At 46.8% G+C, this 12,071-nt stretch overlaps 1 protein-coding gene across 1 annotated transcript; it reads left to right on the top strand.

Moving 5' to 3' along the window:
- The first annotated feature begins 1,169 nt into the window (after nucleotides 1-1,169).
- On the top strand, nucleotides 1,170-11,067 carry LOC129860363 (leucine-rich repeat-containing protein 3B-like). Its single transcript, XM_055930702.1, has 2 exons — nucleotides 1,170-1,729; nucleotides 9,212-11,067. The coding sequence occupies exon 2, from the start codon at nucleotides 9,295-9,297 to the stop codon at nucleotides 10,090-10,092; it is 798 nt and encodes a 265-aa protein (XP_055786677.1). The 5' UTR covers nucleotides 1,170-1,729; nucleotides 9,212-9,294; the 3' UTR covers nucleotides 10,093-11,067.
- Nucleotides 11,068-12,071: the final 1,004 nt, after the last annotated feature.

The raw sequence follows: 12,071 nt of genomic DNA, 5'->3' as shown, positions 1-12,071 counted from the left end.
GCCGTCCCGATCGTCTCTCGACGATGAGAAACTAGTCACATTTTCTGCTCTTTCAGCTTCATATACTTCATAATCCAGCCTCAATGATGTGTCCAAATACATCACAATAGCAACTGTAGTCTCCCCGGGGGATTAAATACAAATGAAGTCCATTCTTGATCTATTTCACAAACACAAATACATTCAGTCCATTATTCAGTCACACACAACACTCTGTCATTAACATTGATTTGGTGGTTTGAGGGGACATTGTGGGGGAAGTTAGTTTCTATTGATTTAAATTCCATTTAATACCTTCTGACTGCTTGCTTGGCAGCCACTCTCGGGCCCCAGCCTATGTCTGTTATCACGGTGTGCTTTGGATTGGACGGCGTCCTTATCGGTTGGCAGCAGGCAGGAAGAGACCCCGGACACAGCCAAATATCCACAGCCCTGGCAGCGGGCAACGCAGTACTGAAACAACAACCCGCACATCAAACATGATTAGTCAACCCCACTTTTCTTAAAGGTGCAATCTGCAGATCAAACATGATTAGTCAACCCCACTTTTCTTAAAGGTGCAATCTGCAGATCAAACATGATTAGTCAACCCCACTTTTCTTAAAGGTGCAATCTGCAGATCAAACATGATTAGTCAACCCCACTTTTCTTAAAGGTGCAATCTGCAGTTCAAACGGTGACAAAGCAGGTGCCTCGACACTGTTTTGGTAAATAGCTGGGGCCGGAGAAATGTTACCACTCTCAAATTCATAGGTGGAGCTCTTAGATGCAAGGACTGAAACGAAATGCCAGTTCGACCCATGTTTTGCTACGCTGTTTGTTTACAATGACATTGTTATTGGAGTGAAGCAAGCTACATGGAGAATGTAAGGTAGTTAACTGACTGGTAATGCTCTCTCCTCTTCCTTACTGCCTCCAAAATGGCTTAATTTTCCCTATACACTGAGTGTAGAAAACATTAGGAACAAATTCCTAATATTGATGAGAGACAACAGTTGAAATAAGCTCTTGAGGCATGTATAAGTTATAGTATTCAAGAATCAATGGCTGTGTGTATGTGTGCAGTGTGTTCTAATACAGCTCCCATATCAACGGTGTCATAACTCTTCTGAGAATGTTGAATAATCTCAGTTTACTAGAGAGAATATATGGGAGCACAGGTGGGGTACCTGAAATCGGTAAAGCTGTTGGTCAAAATACAAGCTTTTGGAAGACGAGTTATAATACCAAACAAATGGAGTTTCATTGTTATGTAGGGGAAATGATTTCAGATGTCAGTAGCCTATGTCCTTTCCGTGTGTAAATGCATTGCGCTCCGTGGCTGCCGCTTGCACTATCATTATTCGTCGTAATTGGCAGGATCACACACTTGGATGAAGCCATCCATAGGCGGCCTCACCTTGCGCGTCGTGTCCCTGCCAATTTCCGATTGCTACGGCGGTGTTGCTTAGTTTTCTGGTTGCGTGGAAACTAAAAGGCTGCATTGAGCGAGCACCCAAGTTAAGGTACGTTACTGTGTGCTGTGCGCACCGTTGTCAGTGTGGCTCTTCGCACAAGTTGGCCGAATTTGCAACAGAGGACCTCATTGATGCGATCGAAAATATCGTCGGATTGCAGTTCGGAGTGGAATGAATTCTGATATATTTTGACCATTTGAAACTGTCTTGAAACTAAAGTGATTATGTTGTGTGCCACCCGCCATGCGAAGGAGAGGAAGAACGCTAAAGACGTAAGTGATGCTTGTGCGTGTTCTTATTCAAAATGCATGCATTTTACTGTGACATCAATATACAGATATTAACATCTACTTTTAAATACAGCATGCAGTGTCTTGTAGGCTATTTATTTGAGCTACACTTAGCCTATAAACGGGAAATAAATAACTGCGGCGTAATTAATGCATTCAGGCTCAGAAAAGTATTGTTTAAGAATCAACCAAACAGTATTAGCTTATCAAAAAGCTATAAATTCCTCAAGAGGCATTGGTGACACGCTTTTTGCTTACAATGACATTTCTGAATATTAAAGCAGAGAAAAGGAGTAGGACAACTATTTGTGAGTGTGTAAATAACAGCAAAGAATAGCTTAATAATATCCTAAGTGGTAATCATGTCATTATTTATGATGAAGTCATTTTATGTATGAATGTATTGTATGTCTGAATACCCTTCAAAGTGAACAATTTAATAAAAAACGTGATCAATCCTTAAATAATTCCTTCATTGCTTTCATTTGAATTGATAAAAAATTTCAAAGGCAGGGGTAAACGTTCAAAAATGTAAATTAATTCCTGCAGCTGTGCATTATTATATGGACTAATAAATCAAAATTATGTTCTGCTTAATCTGTGATTAAATTTTTACAATTACTTATATGTATGGTACCCATTGATTCTTGAAGAATATAACTTATACATGCCTCAAGCTTACCCCATCACAACCCAAAATATAAGCTTGTTTTACTCCATTGTTTGTAAACAATGTAATAAAAAAAACACTAACTTTATAGCCCTATACTTTGATATATAATAGCAAGTATGGTCAGTCCTTGTATCCATAGGTATGTCTATGAATTTGTGAGTGGTTACATTTCTCCAGCCTTATCCCTTAGCTGTTTACTTAAACAGTAGCGTGGTGACTCTTTATCATAGTTTGAACTGCATATTGCCCCTTTAATGAAAACGTGTCTTCCTGTTTCTCTACCAGAATATATTATTCTGTAAATAAATGCACGAGGGCTTCCAATGGAAATCAGGCAGGCATTCAACAACCATCTGAGGCCCTAATCAGACACAAATGTTTTCGTAATTTGGGTGGATAGGGACCCGAAGAGTGGTGTTTGGAGAGCATGGTAATAAGGTTAGACTCATATCTAAGTGTCTGCATCTCAAAATAACATATTGATATCTCTCTCTCTCTCTCTCTCTCTCTCTCTCTCTCTCGGCCTATCATTGGTTGTCTGGGCAGAAAGATAATACAATTAACAATCACCCCAAATCATACATGAACACCTTTGACAACCCTTTGCGTTGAGGACTTCGTAGTTTAATTCCTCAAGGATTATTATGTTGATTAATAATGAAAAGGGAACCTATATCTCATTCGGCTCAAGCTGTTGTTTGGCTGAGTGATGGAGCAAATTTAGGACCTGTTTAAATGATTGCTCTTGCGCACTTGGCGCCTGAGATGTGTTATTGTACTATTGACTGCAGTCAATTTATGAACTGACAAAACTGACCTGTGGGCTCTTGTCTTGAGAGTCTTGTCAAATGAAATGATGAATCAACGATGTTTCCACGTCATTTCAACTCAAAAAACATTCGATGTGATGACGTTGAATTACATTTCCGTAACTTAGCAGACGCTCGTATCTAAAGCGAATTACAAGAACAGCCAGGGTTAAGTGCCTTGCTCGAGGGCACACTGACAGATTGTCCACCTTTTTTCCTCACCCAACTTTGAACCTAAATCCAATGGCATGGCGACAATTTCTGCTGATTTAACGTTGAAGTCACCTTAGTTGACAATTCAACCATATGTAAATCGAAACTAGACGTTGAAATGACGTCCGTGCCCAGTGGGTTGTGGACAGAATGAACTGAACCTGACTTATTGACCTATTGATTTAAAGTCCCAGTGGAGTCAAGAACGGATTTACCTGTGTTTATAGATCTATTTCCACACTGAGGTTGAAAGTGAAAATGATGATAAGTGTAACAGTCCTGACCTATTTATGTTAGTTTTTATGTGTTTTTGGTCAGGGCATGTGTTTTGGGTGGGCAGTCTATGTTATCTGTTTCTATGTTGGTTTCGGTTTGCCTGGTATGGCTCTTGATTAGAGGCAGGTGGTTTGCATTTTCCTCTAATCAAGAGTCATATTTAGGTAGGGCATTCTCACTGTTTGTTTGTGGGTGATTGTCTCCTGTGATGTTTCGTGTTGTTCGATATATATTCACAAACGGGACTGTTTGGCTGTTCGTATGTTTCGATGTCCGTTCCTGTTCGTGAGTTTACGTTTGTCTATGTAAGTTTATGTTCAGGTTGCGTCGACGTCGTTTTGTTATTTTGTAAGTGTTGAAAGTGTTTTGTTTTGTTTAGTCTACGTCGTATTTGTAATAAAAATGGCTTATTTCCCTGACTCCGCATTTTGGTCCGAAGATCCTTCTCTCCTCACCTCATCCGAGGATGAGGAGAGCGACAGCTATTACAGAATCACCCACCAACAAAATGTGACCAAGCGGTATGGGAAAAATAAACGGAGTAAGGGACAGAAGAAGGAGCAATGGACATGGGACGATGTTCTGGATGGAAAGGGTGTCTACACATGGGAGGAGATCCTAGCGGGTAGAGATCGCCTCCCATGGGAACAGCTGGAGGCACTGAGGAGAGCGGAGGCTACCGGAGAGAGGAACCGGAGCTATGAGGGAACGCGTCTGGCACGGAGGCCGAAAAAGCCCGTGAGTAACTCCCAAAAATTTCTTGGGGGGGGGCTAAAGGGTAGTGGGCCAAGGGCAGGTAGGAGACCTGCGCCCACTTCCCAGGCTTACCGTGGAGAGCGGGAGTACGGGCAGACACCGTGTTACGCAGTAGAGCGCACGGTGTCTCCTGTACGAGTGCATAGCCCGGTGCGGGTTATTCCACCTCCCCGCACTGGGAGGGCTAGATTGGGTATTGAGCCAGGTGTCATGAGGCCGGCTCAACGCGTCTGGTCTCCAGTGCGTCTCCTCGGGCCGGCATACATGGCACCTGCCTTACGCATGGTTTCCCCGGTTCGCCTACATAGCCCGGTGCGGGTTATTCCACCTCCCCGCACTGGTCGGGCAACCGGGAGCATTCAACCAGGTAAGGTCGGGCAGGCTCAATGCTCAAGAGAGCCAGTACGCCTCCACGGTCCGGTATTTCCGGCACCACCTCCCCGCCCCAGCCTAGTACCTACAGTGTCTACACTACGCACTAGGCTACCAGTGCGTATCCTGAGCCCTGTTCCTCCTCCACGCACTCTCCCTGTAGTGCGTGTATCTAGCCCGGTGCCTCCAGTTCCGGCCCCACGCACTAAGCTACCAGTGCGTCTCCAGAGCCCTGTACACACTGTATATTCTCCCCCTACTAATCCTGATGTGCTTGTCCTCAGCCCGGCGTCACCAGTGCCGGTACCACGCATCAGGGATAGAGTAGGCTCTGAGAATACAGTGTGCCCTGTCCCTGCTCCCCGCACTAGTAGGAAGGTGCTTGTCATTAGCACGGTGCCTCCAGTTCCGGCACCACGCACCAGGTCTACAGTGCGCCATATCCGGCCAGAGCCATCCGTCTCCCCAGCGCCATCTGAGCCATCCGTCTCCCCAGCGCCATCTGAGCCATCCGTCTCCCCAGCGCCATCTGAGCCATCCGTCTCTCCAGCGCCATCTGAGCCATCCGTCTCCCCAGCGCCATCTGAGCCATCCGTCTGCCAGGAGCCTGCAAAGCCGCCCGTCTGCCATGAGCCTGCAAAGCCGCCCGTCTGCCATGAGCCTACAGAGCCATCTGCCAGACAGGAGCCGCTAGAGCTGTCAGCCAGACAGGAGCCGCTAGAGCCGCCCGCCAGACAGGATCTGCCAGAGCCGCCAACCAGACAGGATCTGCCAGAGCCGCCAACCAGACAGGATCTGCCAGAGCCGCCAACCAGACAGGATCTGCCAGAGCCGCCAACCAGACAGGATCTGCCAGAGCCGCCAGCGAGCCATGAGCAGCCAGAGCCGTCAGAGAGCCATGAGCAGCCAGAGCCGTCAAAGAGCCATGAGCAGCCAGAGCCGCCAGTGAGCCATGAGCAGCCAGAGCCGTCAGAGAGCCATGAGCAGCCAGAGCCGTCAGAGCGCCATGAGCAGCCAGAGCCGTCAGAGCGCCATGAGCGTCGAGAGCCGTCAGAGCGCCATGAGCGTCGTGAGCCGTCAGCCTGCCATGAGCGTCGAGAGCCGTCAGCCTGCCATGAGCGTCGAGAGCCGTCAGCCTGCCATGAGCGTCGAGAGCCGTCAGCCAGCCATGAGCATCGAGAGTCGTCAGTCAGCCATGAGCTGCCCTTCAGCCTGAAAAGGCTGGATACCCAGAACTGCCCATCAGTCCAGAGCTGTCTCTCTGTCCGGAGCTGCCTTTCAGTCCGGAGTTGCCCCTCTATCCTAATCTCCCTCTCTATCTTCATCTATCTCTATAGTCTTATCTATCCCTCTATCTTGATTTATCTCTCTGTCCCGGTGTTATCCTTATTAAATATATTATTAAGAGAATTGTGTGGGGGAAAAAAGAGGGTGGACATTCTTTGTGGGAGGAAGTTAGGATGGATTATGGTGGGGTGGGAACCGCGCCCGGAGCCTGAGCCACCACCGTGGTCAACTGCCCACCCGGACCCTCCCCTGGACTTTGTGCTGGTGCGCCCGGCGTTCGCACCTTGGGGGGGGGGTACTGTAACAGTCCTGACCTATTTATGTTAGTTTTTATGTGTTTTTGGTCAGGGCATGTGTTTTGGGTGGGCAGTCTATGTTATCTGTTTCTATGTTGGTTTCGGTTTGCCTGGTATGGCTCTTGATTAGAGGCAGGTGGTTTGCATTTTCCTCTAATCAAGAGTCATATTTAGGTAGGGCATTCTCACTGTTTGTTTGTGGGTGATTGTCTCCTGTGATGTTTCGTGTTGTTCGATATATATTCACAAACGGGACTGTTTGGCTGTTCGTATGTTTCGATGTCCGTTCCTGTTCGTGAGTTTACGTTTGTCTATGTAAGTTTATGTTCAGGTTGCGTCAACGTCGTTTTGTTATTTTGTAAGTGTTGAAAGTGTTTTGTTTTGTTTAGTCTACGTCGTATTTGTAATAAAAATGGCTTATTTCCCTGACTCCGCATTTTGGTCCGAAGATCCTTCTCTCCTCACCTCATCCGAGGATGAGGAGAGCGACAGCTATTACAATAAGGCCCTTTTAGTGTAAGAGCTGTTTGAAAAAATTGTTTTGATGGGAGGGAATTTTGACCATCCATGGTGACATCACCATGTGTTAAATTAGTTAACAGACCAATAAGAAATAGTTCTAAAACTCACTGCCAATTATTTGATATTGAGATAAACGGATTGGACCTTTAATCAGGTTCTTGTTGCTCTCTTTCTCTCCTCCTGTTGTCCCATAGCTTTATCCCGTACTCACTCTTATCTCCCCCATCACCATATCCATCCCTCTGTCATCCATCCTCCACCTTTCACTGACAGCTATCCTCCTCAGCCCATGACACGCAAATATTTCCCTCTTTCCGCTATACATTTCATTCATCTCTCTTCAGTGCTCCTTCCTCTGTGTTCTTCTCCGTTGTCGTTGTAATGTTACCTCCTCTCCTCCGATCTCTCCCTCTCTCTATGTCATTCTCTCTCTTTGGACTCTCACAACTCTGTCCTCATGTGTCCAATTTCCTTGGGGCTCCATACCTCCGCCGCCCTCCCTCCCCCAGTCAGTGAAATGTCAGGGCGACATGGAGCATGATGGGAAAACGACCACTTGTCTTACACAGGAACAGCGTGTTACAACCCCATTCAATTTAGGCAGCCTTTTCATATCCTTGGTCATTTGGTGTTATCTGTAGTCAGTGCTGTTCCACTATATCATACCCTTTCAATAAGTGCAGACTGCAGACTAAAATACGTTGGGCTTCTTTGTTTAGCACTAAGGAAGATTTGGGGATAATCATGTGAGTGGGTCTTTGTGAGGAGGAAGTACAGGGCAGGGCTGATAGGGCCTTGATCTACTCTGGGTGCTTTGGGTATATCTCTCTTTCTCCCCAGACTCATTACAAGGGCTATTGCCCTGGCATTCCTTCAACTGGTCTGGTCTATTGCGATGAGTCTTATTAGGATGCGTCCCTCAGGCGGCTCCCTCCGTCATGTGATACTAAGAGGTACTTAGAGATCGATTTCATTTTTTTAATCTGGGTAAGTGGATCTTGCCCGGGTCTCCGGCCATTTTGAAGAACCGGCCAAAGTCAGAGAGTTTAAGTTCTATTGTTTTTCCAGGAGAGGATGTGGCTGCTAGCGCCACATGCTAAGGCTGTTTTGATGGCCTTTGATGCTGTTTTAGCATTACGCTTTACAATGATGTTGGATGGCCAACATACAATGACGTTCCATTGACATTACGTTCGTTTTTCCCTAAGAGGATTAGTAATTTGATAGCAGATGGTTGGTGTTCAGGAATTAATGAAGTGTGTTAAGGTGGGAGGACAGAATATTTTTAGAGGCTTACATGCAAAATAAAAAGTGTAAATTACAGGACACACAAACAAGTTGTCACCTCAGTGTTACTTGCACTTCAGACAAAATGACCCTGGTTCCGAGCGCATAAGCAGTTGATTGATTCGCCTCATGAACACAGTGGGGGTACTGAATGATCAAATGGCCAAACGGCTCTGACAATGTTACTAAATACGCTAAACAATTTCGTCATCGCACAAAGAACATACAAAGCTCAAAGAGAATGATAGATTCTGGAGTCCTTGTTGGTAGAATGTTAGAGGTATAGTACAAACGGCATTCCCATTGTGTATAATATAATGTGGAGGGTATTTTTGTGAAATATGTCTAAGGACCAAGACATTTTGTTCATCTCCCTGTCACTGTGGTGCAGACATGGATTATGTTAATGGTATCAGCAGCTCTGCACTGAAATAGGCCAGCACTGCAGGGATGTCAATTATCATAGACTCACGGTGACACCAAAGCTCTCTTTGCTTGATGCTTGTTTTTGCCAGTGTGATTTTTGATTTTGATCCTCGTCCTTTCCCTAAAGCTAGAAGTATAAACACGGTCTAGTCAACCAACTGTGCTGAAACAAGACTGCGAGATCCCCTCTGCCTCTTCACCACGGGGCTAGTTATCCTGCATCTGTGTATGAAATAACTTTCTTGAGCACATCTACTTTTAACATTTTTACATTGACATTTGCGTCATTTAGCAGATTCTCTTATCCAAACTGACATAAAGGTGCAATAAGGGTTCCTTGCTCAAGGGCACGTCAACAGATTTTTCACCTAGTCAGCTCGGGATTCGAACCAGCAACCTTTCGGTTACTGGCCAAACACTATTTATCATAGATTTTTTTGCATGGTTGGTGATGAATTGCAGCTACTCGAGGGTGTTCATTTGTACCTCTCCTGTCAGTAGGTTGTGTTGTCTCCCTCCACCAATCCTTCTTCCTGTTTCTCTATAGGCTTGACAGCTATTGGGGAGGTTGACACTGGCTTCGCCCCTTCTCCCAGCTTGGTCTTCTCTGGAACATGCCCATATCGCACCATGCCCCTTCTGGAGAGTGGCTGGCTACTGCGCCACTCGGTGGTCATGTGTCTGCTGCTGCACAGCCTGGTGCTGATGACCTTCTGCTTCCACCACGCCGCCACCAGCTGCTCCCAGGGCTGCTACTGCTCTGAGAGCGACGGCCGTGGCAAGACGGTGCGCTGCAGCAACCTGCGTCTCACGGAGATCCCCCAGGACCTGCCCAATGACACGCAACGCATCTACCTGGACTTCAACCTGCTCACTGTGGTCCCCAGCAACGCCTTCTGGGACCTGCCCATGCTCAGCGAGCTGGACCTTTCAAACAATGAGCTGGCCCAGCTGGAGCCAGGGGCCTTCAGGGGCCTGGGGCCCTCGCTCACCTTTCTGGACCTGTCCTCCAACAAGCTGGTCAACTTTAACCCCGAAGCCTTCGAGGGGCTGCGAGCGCGCACCAACCTGACCAACAACCCGTGGCACTGCGACTGCAACCTGCAGCTGGCCATGCCCCTCATCGACCTGGAGCCCCTGTCGCTGACAGGCATCGTGTGCGAGACGTCAGAGCCGCCCGACGTGGGGGCAGAGGGCGTGCCCTTCCTGCTGGCCCAGGACCTGGACCTGTGCGTGGTGATGAAGAAGACCACGGACGTGGCCATGCTGGTCACAATGTTCGGATGGTTCACCATGGTCATCTCCTACCTGGTCTACTACGTCCGGAACAACACAGAGGACGCCCGCCGCCACCTGGAGTACCTCAAGTCTCTGCCCACCAAGCAGGAACAGTCCGAGGCCTCTTCTACCATCAGCACTGTCGTATAGCCCAGGGCCAGGAGAACCCCGAGGGGCGCTAAGGCTGGAGGGATAAGCCTGGAGTGCTAAGACAGGTGGTTACAGGGCCGTATGTGGAGGCGAAAGCAACCGCACACCTGTTTAGGCGAGGTGCTGGCTAGCAGAGTAGAACACTTCAAAAAGAAAGGAGAGCCGCACACTCGTATAGAGCCGTGAACTAGCTCTAGGGCCGTAACCTAGCTGCACCCACAAGCCCAGGCCATTCAGTGCAAGCCAAGGACAGTTCTGCCTGGCTGTTACGTGGGTGCCACAGCGGCTACAGGATTTGTGCCCATGTATGCAGGAAGCCTGTCCAGACCTGGGCACCATCCAGTACGTAATCCAGATGAATAATTCAACCAGAAGTGGCCCGTGAAGAGTTTCTGTTGGCTGAGTGGAGAGTCTGTCTGGGATTGAAAATGGATTAAATGGGATTCATCCAGTGGTGCATGCACCTTGATGCGCTCTCATCAAAAGGGGGCCACTCAAGGGGCCTGTGATGGGTCCTTTGGACACGTCAAACAGCAATAACAACAGTATAGCAACAAGCAGCAACACAAACTCTATTAACAACTGTCACTCATATCCTTCCATGTAGTATTATTGTTTTACGTCCAACATCCACGCAGTGTACAGAGTCTATAAACAGGGAAATGTGGTTATTTTCAATTAAATCATGTATTTCATGGGTTTCATTTTTTTAAATTATTGTTGGTTCGAAATTTGATTTGTCTATTTCTACCTCAAGAAATTCAGCAAATGTATGTGCATGTGTGAACTAGACCATCAATTGAATCTGCCTATACTGTATTCAGGCCACTGTACTAGAATCTGCCTATACTGTATTCAGGCCACTGTACTAGAATCTGCCTATACTGTATTCAGGCCACCGTACTAGAATGTGATGCACATTAAGAATTAATCAATGAAACACTCATACAGGTAAAGGCTTAGAGATCTGATTGATGTACTGTACTGTGCATTATTTTACACACATGCATGATCGCTCGCACACACACACGCACGCACACACGCACGCACACACACACATTAAACAGTACACCTACAAGCTGCATTTCTGTTATGTACTTTACAGTGGAAGGTCTGTACAGGAAACCCCTCCTAGCTGTACTGTAAGATCCTTTATTATTCTCACCAAGACAAAGAAACCGCCATCTCTACGTACTACGACACAATGATCCTTCATGCATAAATAATCCCTGCTGTGTTCCTACTGTGTTCCTTTCAGTTCGCTTCTGTTTCCTCTTGTTCCTCGCGATGCTTCAAAAACTGTGGTGCGAGTCCGCCGGGACTAAAATTGTCCGAAAGAGCTCATACTCACACTCATTGGATAGAATATTTGAAAACAAAGGCTTAAAAAAATTTTTAATAAGTAAATGTTTCGATTTTTTTAATATTCAGCAGAACATGGTGGGTTCCAAGAAACAGAAACAGAAAGAGATGAGATATGAGATTGTACTTTATTCATCCCCAAAGGAATGAAATTAGCTTGTCATACCCTGGTGGGAAAAAAGCTGCTGGGACACTCAGGTAGTCCTCGTGAGAAAGTTTGTGAACCTCTGAGGTAGTGGTAGTCCATCCCTCTGTGGTGAGGGAAACACCATGACTGACTTATCATTACCTAGGGGTGAAGGGCGCAGTCAGTCTGCCGGTAGCTGAAAATACACAAACTTCACACTACTGGCAGCCATGACATTAGTGGTCACATGATCAGGAAAACATCCCAGACATATAACAAATAAAAGGAGAAAAGGGAATAGGAAGATTTAGACTATTGGGACGCCTCCTGCCCTCGTCTTCCCCCTAGTGTCTCTGAGAGGTGACCTGGGGTCATGGTGGGAGCCAAGCTGTCTGCCGAGGCCATTCCCCTGGGTTTTCTCAAGCTGCATTGCAGGGTTCCATGTCCTGCCGGTCCATTTGCTGCCCCGGTAGATATGAATTGCCTAATA

This window comes from Salvelinus fontinalis, chromosome 8 (assembly GCF_029448725.1).
Source record: "Salvelinus fontinalis isolate EN_2023a chromosome 8, ASM2944872v1, whole genome shotgun sequence".
In the NCBI taxonomy this organism is placed as follows: domain Eukaryota; kingdom Metazoa; phylum Chordata; class Actinopteri; order Salmoniformes; family Salmonidae; genus Salvelinus; species Salvelinus fontinalis.
This window is presented reverse-complemented; position numbering and strand designations above follow the sequence as displayed.

Excerpts from the sequence above, each read along its gene's own strand:
- LOC129860363 (XM_055930702.1), top strand. The coding sequence starts at position 9,295 with ATGCCCCTTCTGGAGAGTGGCTGGCTACTGCGCCACTCGGTGGTCATG.